This window comes from Misgurnus anguillicaudatus, chromosome 22 (assembly GCF_027580225.2).
Source record: "Misgurnus anguillicaudatus chromosome 22, ASM2758022v2, whole genome shotgun sequence".
Classification (NCBI taxonomy): domain Eukaryota; kingdom Metazoa; phylum Chordata; class Actinopteri; order Cypriniformes; family Cobitidae; genus Misgurnus; species Misgurnus anguillicaudatus.
In genome coordinates this window covers 21,468,583-21,488,476 of record NC_073358.2, presented here as the reverse complement: position 1 = coordinate 21,488,476, position 19,894 = coordinate 21,468,583, and the positions used below count along the sequence as shown (strand labels likewise).

General features: G+C 35.2%; 2 protein-coding genes across 5 annotated transcripts in view; both read right to left on the bottom strand.

Annotated features, from left to right (window-relative positions):
* The window catches only part of slc4a4a (solute carrier family 4 member 4a), a 77,267-nt gene extending 72,807 nt beyond the window's left edge, over window positions 1–4,460 (bottom strand). The window contains exon 1 of one of the 3 annotated variants that reach the window (XM_073861085.1): window positions 4,166–4,460. In XM_073861085.1, coding sequence (XP_073717186.1) covers window positions 4,166–4,182 — 17 coding nt within the window. In that variant the 5' untranslated portion in view covers window positions 4,183–4,460. The remainder of the gene's footprint in view (window positions 1–4,165) is intronic. The other 2 variants (XM_073861086.1, XM_073861087.1) reach the window with 2 other exon arrangements.
* Window positions 4,461–13,886: 9,426 nt separating this feature from the next.
* Window positions 13,887–19,489, bottom strand: ifngr2 (interferon gamma receptor 2). 2 transcript variants are annotated; one of them, XM_055200138.2, is made up of 7 exons: window positions 19,100–19,489; window positions 18,883–19,003; window positions 18,346–18,509; window positions 18,094–18,248; window positions 17,846–17,993; window positions 17,449–17,603; window positions 13,887–16,754 (listed from the first exon to the last, which is right to left on the bottom strand). In XM_055200138.2, exons 1-7 carry the CDS (start codon window positions 19,149–19,151, stop codon window positions 16,626–16,628), a joined length of 924 nt encoding a protein of 307 aa, XP_055056113.2. In that variant the 5' UTR covers window positions 19,152–19,489; the 3' UTR covers window positions 13,887–16,625. The 2 variants fall into 2 exon arrangements, with proteins under 2 accessions (XP_055056113.2, XP_055056112.2); XM_055200137.2 differs by having other exon boundaries at window positions 17,449–17,606; window positions 19,100–19,488.
* Between the last annotated feature and the right edge of the window lie 405 nt (window positions 19,490–19,894).

Sequence of the window (19,894 nt, the reverse complement as noted above, 5' to 3'; positions counted from 1 at the left end):
AAGAATGCATGCTCGTATTTTCTCGAGAACTTAAAGGGGTAGTTCACCAAGAATTTTAATTCTGTCGTAATGTACTCACCTCTATGTTATTCAAAACCTGTATGAATTTCTTTATTTTGTTGAACTTGACAGATGACATTTTGATAAATTATGTTAAGCACTGATGGTACCCAATGACTTCCATAGTAGGAAAAACAAATACTATGGGTATTCAACAGGTACCTTCAACTATGTGATTCATGCAGGTTTAACTTATACAGGTTTAGAACAACATGAAGGTGAGTTAAAGCTGTAGTCTACGATGTTGAAAATCGGTCTAGAAAGCCTGAGACGGTTAGTAAGTTTTAAAAAACTCATCCCGCCCCTCTGTGCTACCTGATCCCTCCCCCTGGGAAACGACCTGAACGTCACTCATTCAAGCTGTGATCACTGGTAGTAAACATCAGAACAGAGATTTACCGAGCAGTAAACACATAAAGGCTTGAAGGAATGGACAATTACAATTATGATTGTAATTGACGTTATTTACTTTCACAACAACGTTTGGCATACTTTTCCCCTCATGAGCTTCAAGAAATGACTTTATAAATATAATTACTTTGACCAATGATACGCGATGCTAAACGGCTAACATTCCAATGCCGACCGGCTGCATGGACATGTTGTCAGACTGATAATATCATATTTATGCAACACCTCACACAATCTTTGTAAATATAATTATTTTGACCCGTGATACACGATGGTAAACGGCTAACATTCCGATGCCGACCGGCAGCATCAGCATGTAGTCAGATTATAATACTATTTATGTAACACCTCACACAATCTTTGTAAATATAATTATTTTGACCCGTGATACGCGATGCTAAACGGCTAACATTCCGATGCCGACCGGCAGCATCAGCATGTAGTCAGATTATAATACTATTTATGTAACACCTCACACAATCTTTGTAAATATAATTATTTTGACCCGTGATACGCGATGCTAAACGGCTAACATTCCGATGCCGACCGGCAGCATCAGCATGTAGTCAGATTATAATACTATTTATGTATCACCTCACACAATCTTAGTAAATATAATTACTTTGACCCGTGATACGCGATGCTAAACGGCTAACATTCCGATGCCGAACGACAGCATGTACTCATAAAAAGATATTTATGTAACACCTCACACAATAAAAGTATAAATAAGTGCGTACCTGTTCAACAAAAGTCTGCCGTGTCGGCGTCGGTTTTCAGCCCCAAATCTCCCTGAAGCTTCAAAGTCAATGGCGGACCATATATTGATTCTACTTAGAGTCCAGCGTTTTTTAAATTTTTTTAACCTCTGCTCTTTCTTCAACAGACTTCCTTTTTCTTCCAACCTTTACTGTAGGGACAAGCAGGGGCTGCTTGCTGCTGTCGTTTATTTTTTTTCCATAAGTGAGATGTTGCTGCATCGCTAGCTACCCTACACTGACACAAATTTCATGTCGCAGGCAGGAGAGGGGCGGGGTGGTGTGTGATGGGGTGGAGACGCGAGCACGAGGTGGATTTTCAAATGTAGCAGAGATTGGATGAGAGCAGTTAACCAATGTAAGCTATCCGGCCGGACAGTTTACATTGGTCAACTTATCTGCTACCATACACCCAATAGACTGAATGGATTTTTTAAATTCTTTTTTCTTTTTTCATATTGTTAGGATGTTACTGTAGAACCATAACCATCATCTAAACGAGGTTATTAATAATGAACAATCTTTGAAATCGTAGACCATAGCTTTAATGATGACAGGATTTTAATTTTTGGGTAAATGATCCCTTTAAGACACCGCAGACTAAATTGACCAAGTGCACAATTACAAATACATTACATGTAAGGTGCCTTTATGGGATGTGGACATGCAAAATTCCAGAAAATTGAGTGTGAATGAACCAAAATCAAACAATACCCAGACAAACTCCAGACACATTTAATGTGTGTGAGTAGGGCTTATGAGTGGAGGACATTTATAAAAGCCTGGTGGGGTATCACATGGTTATCAGGCACCATACTCTCTTGGGTATTAGACTAAGAATGAAACAAAGATTTATGGCTATAAAATACTTTTTTCATGTGGTGGTATGTTATTCTAAGTATTTTTAAAAAGGGACTTGAGGCAGTGACAAAGATATTTCTTAACTCCAATATGGTATCATAAAAGCTGTTTGATACCAGTTTTAGAGTTCTACATTTATTTAAACAACACTTTACTTACTTTAATACTCTGTGTTATCCATAAAATGAATAAAACATTAAACATGACAGATATAAGATCATTCTTGTTAGCACAATGAAGTTTACTGATTCTGGCCAGATGTATGACACATAGCAGTTGTTATTAAACACTTATGTTCATTCTGGAATCATCTAGCTTTTGTCATTATATCCATGTCCATATACTGTATGTGCTTATGAAATTAACACATTCGAGGAAAATAAAAAAGTCTGCTTCGAAAATAAAGCGCAATTTGCAAGGTAAAATGTTAATTAGTGCTGCCTCACGATTAGTCGCGACTAATCGTTTGCAGAATAAAAGTTTTTGTTTACATAATATATGTGTGTGTACAGTGTATAATAATTATGTTTATATAAATACACACACATACATGTATAATTAAGAAAAAAAATATTTATATAATAAATATTTATATTTATATATACAAATGCAAATGTTTCTTAATTATATACATGCGTGCGTGCGTGCGCATAACTATTATACACAATACACCCACATATATTATGTAAACAAAAACTTTTATTTCGCAAACGATTAATCGCGACTAATCGTGAGGCAGCACTAATGTTTATTAATGCTATTTAGTATTCAAGGTGGTGATGGTGTGTGTGTGTGTGTATGCCAGACCCATAGATAACTACTACTGAGGTGTAACTTTCTGCACAGGACATCGCTCTCCGTCACATTAGATAAAGTCCAAAGACCAGACTGAATTTTTCAGACAACAACTTGTCTTCCAGGGATAAAGTGCGACTAAGTGTGTGCACTGTGTAGTAAATGGGTGTGTATTTTTCTTCTGATCACAATCATTCAGGTTTAGTAATACGGTGCTTTCTCAAATATTTTATAAGTGAATTTCACATTTGAAATATTTTAAAAGATTTTTATATACACTATTTTTTAACACCAGAAGAGCATGTACTGAACATTAAAAAAAAACATTCCATTTCAGGATTCCTATTTGTAATGAATTGCATAAAGTGACACTTAAACATGCAGTTACACAATAACTATATAGGGTCACTGCAACGTAAGCAGAAGTGTAAATTATTGTACGGAGTTTAGTGATCTGTGACGTGATTTAATATATTACTGACAAATAGGTCAGTGAATATAGGTTAAACGTAGAGCTTGGACTTTAAATGGCAATTTTTCTAACACCTAGACTTCACACACACACAGGCTTTAATAACTGTCAACTGTCATATTTTGGGAGAAATTTTTTGTTTGTTTGTTTCTTGTCTCACTGAATTAAAACTACCCCCTTTTCTCCCCCAATCTTCATTGCCACCTATGGAACAGATATTGACACAGCAGGCACTTACAAACTGTGCTGCCTATGCAATGAGTTCATTTTTACATATTTCTTTGCAAACACTTCAAACATTTGAGTTATGCAAATTTCAAAAATGTTTACATTTTTTACGTAAAACGTAATTGAACCATCTGCTGCTGTCTTAAACAACTGATAACTGTGAAGATATTAAACATCTTAAAATATTTATGATAAAACTAGCATGCCTTAATACTAGAATTAGATCTAAATAATCCGTACTTCATCTAAACTTTAAAATTATTTCTGTTGATAGCAGTATTAGTTCTGTCATATTTCAGTCTGACTGAAACAAAAACAGTAGGCTACATTTGGATTTACGTTTTTTGCGTTTACCTGACGAAACATTTATAGTTCATAGTGTGTTTACATGATGTGTGAATGCTTATCAAAATGCATTACTTTCCAGTGTTTTGTTCTCTTGTTTGATCTATACAGTAACTTCTGAACTCTGTGACACTCGTAACTCGTCAGGCAATTCAGAAATTATCAAGTTAAGCAGTTGCAGATGACTTGATATTGACACAACGATATACGACAAAAAATGTCCAAGCTATCTTACCTCTTAGCGGAGCTCATTTTGTTAAACTGGATCCTTAATGTATTCCAGTGGTTTGGTTGTAGTCCAGTCCAGCACACTGAAGAAAATCTCTGCTTGCCTAGATTTCAAGCGAAATAATGACCGCTCACTGTAACAGCCTCCACGGTATTAATGTTTAACTATTAATTATTACTACCTAGATAAAATTAGATTAACACTTTCCACGCCTTGACAGTATTAAAACAAACTGGAAAGCTGCCTCTGGTTTGTCTAATGCGCTCCGCCACATGTGACACGAGACAGCGCATTTGCTGAAATAGCGGAACAACTTGAAGCTTCAAGAAGCGCGTTTCATATATTACGAGCTATCACGTCACAGCACGAAGTTGGAGGTCAAAAGTTGATTTAATGTGCTTTTACCTTGAGTAAATTCACACTGAAAGTCTCGCAACACCTGCTTTTCCCAGAGAAAACAGCTATTGATTAACTTTAAAAAACAACAAAACACTAATTTGAGGGTTTAAAGACAACTGCCCTCTCGTGCGCTCACGTGTTAATAAGAGCATCCAGAAAAAGTTTGGCGGCAGGTATTGTGTGCACCTTGTGTCGATTTTTCATTCACTTGAGATACAGCGACACCTCCTGAAGAAATCTCACACATGCCCAGAGAAGCTCTTAATAAGAACAGATGTATTTTTATTACAAAAAAACTTTGTTTTTCATCTTTTTTTATCTTGCTCTAGTCCTACATGCAAATATATGGTAGACTACACTACAATACTGTTTGGTCCTAGACAAAATTTTTTAAAAAAAGTAAACTGATTTGGATAATAAAATCATCTTAATAAAAGTATATTTAAATGTATAGATGTAACATTATGGGGTTTCCCGGACAGGGTTTAGATTAATAATAAATATATAAATAATAAAAAACAATGCTTGTGTGCATCTTGAGGCAAAACAATTGCATTGATATATGTTTTTAAATGAAGGTGTTTTTAAATGAAGGTAGCTCAAACATCCATTTCAGTCAAGGATAAGCCCTGTCTGGGAAACTGGCCCATAAGGCCTATAAATGGGTTTAAATGTTGTTAATTTAAATTGTCGTTTTTTATTGATTTTCATCTAACCACAAACCTAAAAAAAACATTCACATACAATAAAATAGCAAAAAAAAAACATATTTCAGGGTAATTCATGTCAGTGGTAGTAAGTCCATTCAAACACTCAAAAGAAATAATTAAAAAATGATAAAAATGTAGTTTATTTTATTATACTTTGTTGAAAAGAAAAAATCCTTTATTCATCAAAAACACATAAAAAGTATTGTTTGTTGTTGTTCATGTGTACAGTGTACAGCTGTTCCCCAAAAATACTACAGTAAATATACAACTACACTCTAAAAAAACAAACGGTGCTATATAGCACCAAAACTGTTGATTTGAATCGTAATCATAGAAGAGCCGTTTTTGGTGCCATATAGCACCGGTGAAGCACCTGTGTAGAACCATATAGGTGCCATATAGCACCACTATAGCACCACATTTGGTTCTACATAGCACTATATGGTTCTACACAGGTGCTTCACCGGTGCTTCACCGGTGCTATATGGCACTAAAAATGGTTCTTCTATGATTACGAGCAAAGAACCACTTTTGGTGCTATATAGCACCGTTTGTTTTTAGAGTGTATTGCAAATGCAATGACATACTAAGAGACTAAGAGAGCACAAGTCTAAGTTTTGATACAAAACTTTTTAAATAATGTGACAGGAAAATAAGTTACAAATTTAAAATTGCTTTTATGACCCCAAATGCATGCACATGCACACACATTCTGGTATCCATGTTTTGTGGGGACTTAATGCATTTTATACCGTACAAACTATTATTCTCATTTTATACCGTATTCTATTCTCTTCCCCAAACCCTAACCCCAGCAACATCACAGAAAACTTTCTGCTACCTTAGATTTTCAACAAACATCATTCTGTTTGATTTAGTTTCCTCATGGGGACCTCAAAATGTCCCCACGAGGTCACAAATTTACTGATATTCCTATATTTGTGGGGAAAATTGGTCCCCACAACGTGATAATTACCAGGTACACACACACACGCACGCACAAAGAATTCATTACAGTTAAATTATGTTTTTTTATACACTTTTAGTTCTTTTGTTTATGTAATCAGTCTAAATCAGAACGCTTTCATCAGTTTATGAAAACACAGCATAGCACACTCTTGAACAATTATGGGAACTTTGATGAGCGGTTAAAGTAGTGAAAAGTAAAATACCTACTTACATTATCTCCTGGAGGGCCATTGTCTCTGCAGAGTTTTGCTCCAACCCCCAATCAAAAACACCTGATCCAGCTAATCAAGGTCTCACTAGGCAGACTAGAACTTTCAGCCAGGTGTGCTGAGTGAAGTTTCAGCTAAACTCTGCAAGACACCAGCCCTCCAGGACAGAGTTTGGACAGCCCTACCTTATCTGATCTTCTTATTATTTAAAGAGCCCATATTTGCGCTTTCATGATTTTACATTTCTTGTGATCCCAAAATCTCCAATGACACAAGTTATACATTCATCCCTGTTTGGATCCTAAGGAATGAATAGGGCTAGGCTAAATGCTAACACATTCACAACGCACTGTGCATGCATTGAAAAAAGGTAGGTATGTATTAATCCGTCTAAGTAGAGTTAAGAACATAGTAAAATTTGAAAACTCTTTTTCTTCAAAATAACCACCAGAGCAATGTCTGTGGTAATCGTGGTATATGTGGAATAATAGACTCAGGTCCTTTGAATTATTGTGTTGTAACTGGTGTAACCAGCGGGGGACCACTTTGTGTTGGGGGTGTGCATTATTTTCAAATAATTCAATAGTCCGTTGTCATTTATTCCTTATGTAGACTTTAACATTGCTGCATGTGAAATTGTCAGATGTCACTGGGAAGTCATCAGTTTGGGAGCATGAGGATGGGCCTCAGATGGATCAGTGGTGAGGAAACCGAAAACAAGGTACTTTTAACGTATATAAAGGAATAAACTGGTTTCCTAAAGTGATCTGCCATAAAATGTGATCCTCACCTAGGTCACAACAATAGACAAACACAATGTGCATAAGCTGACAACACACAAATAATTCTAGTTTCTTGTCTTTTTTGAAAACACCCATTAAACATTCACCCTTGGATTTAGTTGCTTGTTGAACCTCCTTTGGCAGCAATTACTTCAAGCAAGCACTTTCAGTAGTTCTGAATCAGACCTGCACATCGTTTAGAAGGAATTTTAAAATCCCTTTAACTCCGACAAATGGGTAGGATGTCTGGTGTAAACCACTCTCTTGAGGTCATTCCCCAGGTTGTAAACACTGTAAACAGTCATATAGTATAATGGATGTGTTTGTGCTCGGTTCCCGGTCAAGCAAGCTATTGCAGGCTTAAGTACGTATAGGAGCTAAATTAGGTGTCATTTCGTAGTTAAATAGATGAGACTAAAACGGATCAATTGAATCCCGGACATTACTGGGAAGGTCCTTCCACAGCTTGGGGGCTAGGTAGGAAAATTATCTACCACCATTAGATGATTCTGTTATTTTAGGGACGATCAAGAGACCAGATTTGGCAAACACAATGTCCATGATTTATTGTACTCAAATTCTCACGAAACGATTGAAACACCACGGCACTAATGATTTTAGCTTTAAAATGTGTAATATAGTAACATTAAAAAGCATCAGAATTAACACAATACTGTGTTCTACCTTGCACAATGTGTGATTTCAACATAAGAATTTATAATTGGAAATTTTATCTCATTTTCTGCTGAAATTCTCATTACCGCAATGTGTCCGGCTGTGTTTGAACATGCGTTATGTTGTAATTTAATCAAATGAACACAAAAATATTACGAAAAAAAATAAATAGATGTTTTACTAGACTACTTTAGATGACAGAAAAAATATTTACTGAATATTTATGTATAATAATAATGAAGAAAAATTAGGAAAATGATGTGTCCATGCCTGATGTTCTCATCCTCCGCAACACTTTTTGAGAACAGTTTAAGCACACATACAGAATTTTAATAACGTTTGATTTTGAGTGACCAAGCACATGGACCAGTTACTTCAAGATGGCTACCAGGTAAGATCATTTTTTTACAGTTAATTTGAAATATTGTCTTGTCAGAATGCTTACACGACATTTTGATTATCATTACCGCAACAGATGCTTATTAAATGTTAATTTAATTAATAGAAGCATAATACTTTGATTTTAAATGCATGTGCATAATCTCCAAATTATGTTCTTTCAGGTTTGTTATGTCATTTTGAAAATATGTCAGTGTTGATGTTTTCTGACTGTTGCGGTAATGAGATTTTTTTAGGACAAATTTTTTAAATTATGTTACAAAAAGTGTTAAATGATAAAAGTTTTTAAATTAATGTTCCCATTTACTCCAGACTTTGTTTTTCAATGTCTGGTGGGAAAAAAAGTAAATTTAAGCAATTTTTACATTTTCATGCTTGACATTTTTAAAACCAAGTTTTCGTGAGAATCACCCTTAACTTCACTGATGTGCCCATACACTCCCTGACAAAAGTCTTGTCGCTTGTGTACAAATTTACCTGAAGTGCAGCTGAAATATATTTCTAATCAAGATTTGTTTTTAAAAAATGGCTCATTTTAATCCCAACAGCTTTTGTAATAATGTTTCAGTTAGGGCTGTCAAAATTAACGCGTTAATAACGCGTTAACGCAAATTCATTTTAACGACACTAATTTTTTTAACGGAGATTAACGCAACGAGCAATTTCTGTTTGACCCTTGGTCCAGCCCATAGTTGAATGAACAGAGACGCAGACAAATGTGACTCTCTCTAAATGAGTAAAAGGTTTTCATAGAAATAAGAACATTAAGCAAATGGTCTACCAAATCCAATGCTCTAAATGCTCGTTGGACATCTGATATGATCTTTATTTATACGTCTGAGAGGTGTAACGTTACCGTCCTCCTAATGCTTAATCTAATACAAAAATGCGTCTCAATTCATTTTGGTTTCGCTTTTATGCATGACTTAGAAAATAGACTGCAGGACTTGCTTGATGTTAAAAGAGTCATTAAGAGAGATAAAGTTCGGTACCTGATTAATGTTAAAGAGTTATTAAGAGCGACAAGACTCCCCTCACGCTGACTGACTGATATCTGAAGCGCGTGCACACAGACGCGCGAGTGCGCGACAAGGATATATAGACATATAAAAAAAATTACAGTTTTACAAATATCTTTTTTAATAAGAATTCACGCAGTTAGGATCTATAATCTGTTATGTTTTAAGTAAATGTTTGGTTAACTGTTGGGTAAAAATATCTGATGTGTAACATTATATTAGATCACTTAGATTTTAAGCAGTCTGTCTCAATGTCAATCAAACAAAAGGAAAAAAAGTTGAACATACATTGATGATGTTTTTGCTTTGTGTGTGCTAAATCTATTAGTTTTACCAGTGATTTGAAGGTATTGATGTGGTAATATAATGTATGGATGTGGAAATTTTTGTGGTAATTTGACTCTTTCAACTTCAAACACGTGTAGTTCTGTCATATTTTGTTATATTTCAACAAATCATGCATTGTTCTATGTTTTAATAGAGAATGTCAAAATATGAACAACTATTTTTTTTAAATTTGCTAATTCCGACTCAACTTGCCTGCACAGGTCACAAATGATGCAGCAGCAAACAAAAATGGAGAAAGAAAAATCTTCTGAAAGGAAAATTCATATACAAAACAATGGCTGGTGATTCTGTTAAAATGTAAACAGGCTGTTGTTAACATACATTTGCATAAAGCATCTATATATGTATATATGATTAGAATATTAAAAACCTGAAAAGTGTTAAATTAGGGTAAATTTAGAATGGATAAAAATGTGCGATTAATTTGCGATTAATCGCAGTTAACTCATGAAATCATGCGATTAATCTAGATTAATTTTTTTAATCTATTGACAGCCCTAGTTTCAGTACAAAATTAAACTGTCAAAAAGTATTCTAATATTCACAGCTTGGTAAAGCCCATTGAGTCAATTTTTGCAAAGACATAAGTCTTGTCGCCTTGTCTTCATCTGTGACTAATAATGGATCAATTAGGTCTCAGGTGTGTATTAAAAGAACCCCAGTACACTAGACCTTCACATCAACTGCAACTTTACACCTGCAAACATGCCTAAGATTCACTCTGAGACTAAAGTTTTGATTATCAAGAGGCTGAAGACCAGATCCACTGCTGATGTGGCAGACACCTTCAATGTGTCTCAGCATCAAGTACAGAGGATAAAAAAAGATTTGAAGATTCTGGAGACGTTTTTGACAAGCCCATGTCAGGCAGACCCCACAAGACAACTGCCCGAGGGGACAGTTTGTTGACTTGAAAATCCAAGGTCAGCCCATTTTCCATTGCAGCTGAGCTCCACGAGACCTGGTCACCTGAAGTCCCTGTGTCAACCGGAACAATTTGTCAGATTTTGTCTCGAAATGGCCTCCATGGTTGAATCAGTGCCCAGAAGCCAGCACTAAACAAAAGACAATTAAAAAACCATGTGGCATTTGCCAAGGCCCACAGCCTGCTAAAAGGATAGATGTTGGAAAAGCAGAAGGTGGATTTATCAGATGAATCTTCTGTTGAATTACACCACAGTCGCCTCAAATATTGCAGGAGACCTACTGGAGCCCGCATGGATCCGAGATTTGCTCAGAAAACAGTAAAGTTTGGTGGCGGAAAAATCATGGTCTGGTTACATCCAGTATGGTTGTGTGCAAGAGATCTGCAGGGTCGAAGGCAACATCAATAGTCTAAATTAAAATACCAAGAAATCTTAGCTGCCTCTTATATTCCCAACCATAAAAGAGGCCAAATTCTGCAGCAGGACCGTGCTCCATCGCATACTTCTATCTCCTCATCAAAGTTCCTCAAGGTGAAGAAGATCAAGATGCTCCAGGATTGGCCAGCCCAGTCACCAGACATGAACATCATTGAGCAGATGTGGGGTAGGATGAAAGAGGAAGCATGGAAGATGAAACCAAAGAATATTGATGAACTCTGAGAGGCATACAAGACTGCTTTCTTTGCTATTCCTGATGACTTCATCTATACATTGTATGAATCCTTGCCAAACAGCATGGATGCAGTCCTTCAGGCTCATGGAAGTTATACAAGATATTAAATTTGGATCTCACAGCACCACTACTTTATTTGCTGAAATATTTTTGTATTTGCAGTAAATTTGTTCAATTTCTGTATAGTCGACAAAACTTTTGTTTTGCCAAAATTTGACTTCTCTGTCTTGATTAAATTATAAAAAATATTTTAGTGAAACTAATTTATTTCTGTGCATTAAACATCATTTGGGAGGGTTTTAGCTTTTCATATGAGCTATTTCTAACACCAATTGATTTATTAAAAGTCAGGTTAATAGCAGGTGTTTTTACAAAATAAATAAGTGACTTTTGTCAGAGGGAAATGTACTTAACCTCTTAAACTTAAAGTGTTCTGCAACAAGGCCACATTTGTTTTGTAAGCGTACTGAACATTGGTCTGTATGAAAAGGAGGCTATTTCAGCAGTCGTATGGTTGTGTATCTAAAACTTAACACATTAATAATCAAATAAACCGCATCATGCCATAGGTTTTGAGTCAAAATGGCCTAAACATGATTGTTTAGATATTTCTTATGAATCAGTCAGACTCAGATCTATTAGACTTTCTCCATTTATTTGTTTTCTTAATTCCACAAGCAAATTACACATTAGTCACTGTTAAGTAAAAACCATGTATGTGTTGAGTATTTATTCAAAAAATAATGCATTCAATGCTGTGTTGTAACAGATGTTGTGTACTGGCCATGTCATGCTGTCCAAGACAAAAGTCCCAGGTATGGGACTATAAATATATTAAATTCAATTCAAAATTGTATTTAATTATCCCTCTAGTGGTCACCATCAGTGTGTACGTTTCTGGTGAAATGAGTGTGTTTGAGTATTTGCCGAGAGACCATGGATGAACTAAAACAAAGCACACACTGTAAGAAATGTGCAGCATTTTTGTCTAATCAACATATATTTTTATGTTACTTTAACTTAAAAAAATAAGTTAAACAATTTAAACTTTAATTTTTAAAGGAACAGTATGTAGGATTGTGGCCAAAACTGGTATTGCAATAACAAAAATTGTGGCTAAAACTGGTATTGCAATCACCCCACTGGTGGCCAACACACAACATGACAACATAAACATCAGTTGAGGGCTGCAACTCCACTTTTTAAATGACAATATCTTGGCCAGACCACTGTTGTCAGTGATATAAGTATTTGGAATGAAAATAATTTCTAAATGTCTAGTGACATATCAGAGCCATTTTATGATTAATTGATATACATTTGTTACATACTGTTCCTTTAAGTTGTCAACTTTTTTAAGTCAAAACTTAAAATAGTAGTTTGAATTGAATTTTAATTTCGTGCTGCATTTTTTTTTATAGTGCAGGAGACTCGCAACAACCTGTTGTTCATCTATTTATTTTACATACAAAGACTCAAACCAGATTTCTTTAACAAAATGCAATTTAAATCTGGTATATCAGATAAATCAATGAATGACATTCTCGAGTTTGAAAGTTCATAGATAGCAAACATAAGCTTGCTATAAGCTTCTTATCTACAGTATTTATGACAAGAAAATGATAGTAGTAATGTGTACCTAGTATATGATCATGCTTTAATTCCAGAGTACCTTGCCATGCATTAAACTTGCGCAGCTGTGCAGGTGCGGTGCATGACCAGAATGTGTCATAGTACACTCTGAGAAAGGATGTGTTCATTTTAACCCATTGTTTTGTGTTATCCTATTTAACACATTGTGTGTCATTTTGTGTTGATTTTGAGTTCAAATAAATAAAAAGGACAACACATTAGATGTGTTATTTGAACACATTCATTTTAAGAGTGTAAGGAATTCTTACAAACAGAAAACTAAAAAAGACCCAAAAGTTTTAAAAGATATGCATTGTGGTAAAAATACAGTTGGGACAATAAGGCAAAATGACCTGTAAACTGAGTCATTGTGACACTATTGCTCGATTTTAAATTATTCTGAAAACTTTGTCGGCGCACAAATGATCACAAAACTTAAACCATTCCCTTAAATGTTTCGCATAAGGACTTTAAAATTCTTTACTTTCTACTCACTTTCTTGAGAGATCAACCTTTGTACATATGAATGGTTTTATTGTACCCTGCTGAAGAACTCAAATGTAACTACAATAGAGATGGTCTGCTTTGCACAGCTTATGCTTTACATTTATTCATTTAGCTGACGCTTTTATCTAAAGCAACTTACAACTGCTATATATGTCAGAGGTCGCACGCCTCTGGAGCAACTAGTGGTTAAGTGTCTTGCTCAGGGACACAATGGTGTGTCACAGAGGATTCGACCCCGGGTCTCTCAAACTAAAGGCGTGTGTCTTTTCACCACTCCGCTTTATTAGTGTAATATTCTATTAGTCTCTTATTGTCAAACCATGGTGGTTTTAGAGTGTTTAGAAATTAACAGTATATATTAAAAAAAATTAGATATATTTGACTTTTTATCAAGACAACATATTAGTTTAAAATGTGAACTAATTGTGATTATAACTTCTGTCTCTGTGTAATTAAATTAAACATCTCATTGTCTCCTATATGACCTTAAGTATTTATTTGTTTTACAAACAGCCAACCACAGGAAGATTATGCAGAATGTCTTCCAGGACAGAAATACAAGCCAAACATCAGCTGTACAAACATCTCTCTGTCACAAAATAATCAAACCTCCCTTTATCCTTTCTGTGGGTCTGCATGGAGGCTTTTTAATAACATTCTTTAAATACAGGTATGGAAACAAAGACTTCTAGAGGAACAACAAAGGGGAATAAAGTCTGCATCCTTTCACCTTGAAAGACATCTAATACATTGTATGCTCTTGGCACATTCTTTGGTTCCCCCTCATGCGGCGATAAAATGTTATGTGGAGAAATCCAGGGTGAAGAGGATCAGTCCAGTCTAAATTGGACATTGTCTTTGAAGCTGATGGTCAGATTAAATTTTCATTATCAACGTATGATTATGTACTGTGAGAAATTCAAACAGCAGAATAGCACATAGGCTGCTACTTTCTCAGAATGGTTGCACGTTCTTGTGGTTGACAAAAAAATTCAGTTTGTCTTCTGTTTTGATTAAAATTTCAAAGAAAAAAATATTTTTAATTATCTAAGTCACACTTGCAAATCTCTATTAATCAAAACAAAAGAATAATACTATGGGGCGGTTTCCCGGACAGGGTTTACATTTATACAGTATTATGTCTAATACTAATGACCTTTATTGCAAAAGACTTTCAAATCTAAACAAAGAACATTCACATATTGGCACAGCAGTAATGCGTCACTGATTATACAATATGAAAGTCAATCAAACAGCATATATTTTAACATCACAGTCATTTTTAAGTGAATGAAACAAATAAATTTGATCTCACAATCACTATTTGGTATCGCCTATAAAACAGTATCTGTCCACTATCACAAAAAAGCATTATTACAAACATGTCAAGCAGTGCTTCAACTTCTGAGAATATAATTCCCATACAGTTAAAAGATGGCTCATATGACCTTGTTATTTGTACACACTATCATTATAAAAATCACAACATATAAACAGGAAACTGTTGCCATTATTTTTGTCACTTATTGAGAGCAGTATTCTAGCTGGAGCTATTTACTTCCAGTCTTTGTGCTAAGCTAGGCTAGCGGTGGGTGCGTCAGACAGAGTTAAGTCACGCACTTAAGTCCACCCTTTTCATCGATCTAACTCTGGGGGATACGATGGATAAGCTATTAGTCCCAAAAAGTCAGCGTGTTCCTTTAAAGAAGCTGCGTAACATTGACCTCTAGCTGTAAAATTTGGTATTACAGTCTAAATTCAAAATATTGGAGACGTTTTCCCCAGCCCCTTTCTCGGGTTTCCAGACACATACAGAAGCCCAACAGACGATGGAAAGCAAAAGTTTATCTGCTCGTTTTTATATTTGCAATGTTTTTTGTTGTCTACAAATTACAAAAATTATTTATGGGCCACCGTGATAACTTGCAACCGAGCTGTCAAAATACACTATTGGGTAAATTGCCAGTGGGCAGAATCACAAAGCAAACAAAAACAGACATTCCGACACGGAAGGCGCATTATTTCAAAAAGGGAATAAATGGCTACAGCTTTGTTTTACATAGAAACAGATACTAAGTGAACTTGGCATGTTTCCTTAAAATCTACAAATATATTATAGCATTTTTTTTGTAAATAAAAACCTATATACAACTCATGCTTTTAAAAAGCAACACCACCTAATTGTGGGATTCATCAGTATGTACATCAAACTTGTCTGCTGGAACAGAATTAAAGAAATGCTCCAAAAGATTTTGAAATGATTGCAACCAAAAGTTACTATAAAACCGTTAAAAGATTAAAAAATATAAAGTTAAGGACATTATCAGAAGAGGTGTTATCAGCAAATATAACATCAACTGTATATGAATTTAAAAGAAAATGCAATTGCTTATACAAATCAGCTTTTAGTGCCAAACAAAAACAAACATTTTGCTATCTTGGTTTTGTTATCTTGCATTTTGCAAGAATTTACTTGAGCTAACCCCTAACCAACTACTATGCTACTAACAACAGCTAAGAAAATATTCTACTCAAGTGTTGTTAAACAAGTACAATTTAACTACAAATAATACATTGCTTGGTACCTATATCACTTACACCTGAAAGAATCTGCCTAAGTGTGCATCCTATGCATTATCCCTGCTTTCCCTTCTTTGCCCCAAGGGTTTACCCCCCTAAAATGAGAGCTTTAAAAAGATAAAAGATGTAAGAAGCAGCGTCCTCACACACAACCTGTGCAAACAATCATGGGAGCTAAGTGTCTGTCCTTTATAGAGCTCTTTAAAGTGACCAGTCCTAAGCACATTAGTTTGGAGCGACTGACTGTTCTCAATCCAAAGTGCCCTTTGCAGGTGGATTAATCCCGTTTGGAACGCACTGACTGAGAAATCTCGGCAGAGGAAGTAGACCATCCGAATGTTTCACTTACTGTTTGTTTTTGTTTTTTGCATACTGGTTACAGACATACTTATCATTAAGCATACTAAATGCTGATTTTTGTATTTAGTGTTACAATACTATAACCTTAAACACTGAACGTTGCAAACCAAAAGTTAAATCTAATTAAAGAAATGTGAACCCAATGCTCAAAAAAGCAAGCTAAATCTTTTGAGATTCATGACAGCATTAAAAAACCACCTATCAAGGGCAAAGTTGAATCTGTGATGTGTAAGAATGTGCATATGAAAACGATCATAATCTTAATGTAAAAACCAGAATTAAGATCTTATCTCTTGTCCAATCTCCTCTATATTGCCATTCTCTATTAATGTGATTACATCACATGACGGTAAACTTTCAGTGCTGGGACTTGGAAACGGCCGCTGAGGAAACTCCTGATTCAAGAACTGCAGGAAGGGAGAGAAAAATAATACTCAGTACCGAACCATTGCAAGGCATGGCACTGACAAATTCAACAACATGCATTAACAACCAGTGTTGGGGAAAGTTACTTTTAAAAGTAATGCATTGCAATATTAAGTTACTCACAAAAAAAGTAACTAAGTACGTTGCGTTACTTAGTTACTTTTCATGGAAAGTAATGCTTACGTTACTTTTTAGTTACTTTTTCTTTTCTGAGGCTTGATCTCTTTCAGGCCTTGCAAGTGATTTTTATGACTGAAAAGTTCTGCATTCAGAAATTGCATATTTCATCACAAAAATGTTGAGTTCTGACCTGCCATCTCAGTTTCTGACTTAAACTGTTCTCACACAGGCGTGTACGCATAGAGTACATAATGTGACTACGTTCAGTTTAATTCAATTTTTAAATCAAATTAATTAAACAAAAAAAGTAACTTGCATTACTCAAAAATGAATGTGTACATTTAAGAAGTAATGCGTTACTTTATTTGTTACTTAAGAAAAGTAATAATTTTACGTAATGCACGTTACTTGTAATGCGTTACCCCAACACTGTTAACAACTAAACAATATTTATCAAATGTAACGGATGGACATAAAAGTTATTCAGAATGCAGTTTACCACATTCAGTCACTAAACTTCTGCATTGTATAATAATGGTAAAAAGTGGTACGTACCTCTCGAAAGTGTAAGGGAATATTCACAGGGGGTTTAAGAATCTGTTTAAACTTTTTGTGGTTCTTGAAAAGTGCAAAAATGCAACAACCACAAATGGTCAAAACTAATACTGTAGTTATGATGGTTGTGAGCACAACGCGCTTCTCTGCCTCCTCTGCTACATAAAGAAAAAAAAGGCGTTTTAATTTTAGAGAACTTCATTAATGCACTTAGAAAATTAATTCATGGTAGCATTAGATTTATTTCAGTTTATGCAGAAGAGGTATGGTTTAGTTTATTTACAACAAAAGCTGAATTGAAACTAAAATACAGAACAACGGCCATCTAGAAAAACTGAAAAGTCCAACATGTGCAGTTTGTGTTCTTATAATAAACATGTCGGTGAATAAGACTTACGGCTTTCTGGTATGTTTACACATTGCTGTTCGCTGGTATTTCCATAGGGCTTATTATACAATGAATACTGGACCTGAAAACAGTACTTCTGCCCTGATTCCAGATCATGAAAGCTTAGAGTCTTGTCAAGTGTAACTCTAAACTCCACCTGTATGAAAAAAAACTCGTCAGCTTTAAACTGGTGCTTTTAAAGAAACAACAAATGAATAAGTTTACACAATTTTATGAAAGATGCAAGAGTGAGTGACCTCCGAGTGCCGTCCATTGACTACTTTCCAGAATGATGCATTAAAGGCAACATGATCTCCACGTTCTTTCTTCAAGCTCTGGTCCATATGTGACATATGTAGGACAATAATTCCTGGTTTTACATTCACAGTCATCATAGGAATGCAGATATTAACTGTAAAAAAAGAATAAACAAAACCATATAAGAAAATGTGTGTGCAACTATTTTTTTAAAAATTAGAGTAAATAAAAGTACATAATCCATGTCTTACGATTCATACACAGGACCGGTTTAGAAATCTGCCATTCTGATGTGTGGCTGTCTTTCTCTGCACGCACTCGAAATATTCCTCCATAAAATTCATTAGTAATTTCAAATGTTCTTAATGATGTTCCATTATAGCTTGAAACATTGTGCCATTCATCTGCTGGATCGCTAAAATTTAAGTTACAGAAAAATGATAATGGTAAGTTTAACACTAGTAGGATGGTAATAAGTGTTCTTGTTGTAGTTCGCTTTGCAGCTCAAAGCAGGGTTCAAATCCCAGAAACACACATACTGATAGAAAAAAATGTATACCCTTGAATGTACTGTATGTTGCTTTGGATCATCTGCCAACTGCATAAATGTGACCCTGGCTGTGACTGAAAACCCAGCTATAGTCTTTTATGACTTTTTTGACTAGTACATAAAATCATGGTATTTTCAGGCCACGTCTTATTTAGGTGGAAACTATGTGGCTGTGTAAATGACATACAGTATGATGCAATGAAAAGTTGTAGCATACGAGGACTGTTAATATACTTACGAGTTGTTTTTATACTGTACATAATACAAGACACTTTTGTCGTCGGAAGACTTCCATTGTAGTCGTGATCCTACTAACGTTATCTTGACATCCCGTGGCGGCTGTACGTCCAGCGTCCCGGCTGAAATAAAACAGATAAAAACGTGAACTGTGTTGTGGACAGGAAGGCCACTGAGCTTTACACAATACTTTAAAACGTCGTAAACTCGTCACTTACCGACATTGATCATCAATATGAAATGCGCCAGTGCGTATATGCGGCAGATCATTTCGATTATTTTGAATCCATATCTTTCAGCATTTAATGTTTCTGAGGAAATGCGTATCTCCCCTTGCTGGAAATCACAAATACATTCCTCTAACGGTAACACGGTCCAAGTTAAATGGGAAGTGAAAATATCGTAATGAAGACTTGCACAATAACAATTAAAAATACATGATCAGATAAACACGAGTATGCTAATTGATCACTATCAAGGTAAACCTAGTACGAGACCGATAATCAATACAAGACTAATTTAATATACATGTTACAGTTATGATAATGTTGAGTCTAGCCTTCCCACTTCCGTCTCTCAGGCCGTTTCTCAATCCAAAGGTTGCAGCCTGCGGAAGTCGCATATGCAGGCTGCATACGTCATCAAACCTCGTTTATTTAAGTTAACTGAGCATTACATGTGCAAGCCATACGCATATTACAACAATTTACGATTAACTAAGAATAAGAATAAACTTCATATTCGTTAATATTTTGAAATAATACATTCTTGATGACGTATGCAGCCTAAAATGCGACCTCCGGAGGCTGCAGTCTTCGGATTGAGAATGGCCACACGTTCTGCCCACTAGCGAAAGTGAAACTTAAAATCACGTGATGGTTACGTAATAGCGCCGCAGTGTGGCTGGAGGTTTAGATAATGTCAACTCAGCTTGCATCCAAAAGTTTAGGAATAATAACTAATAAATGTTTTATTATATTTATATTATATTTAATTCTATTTTCTTTCAACGT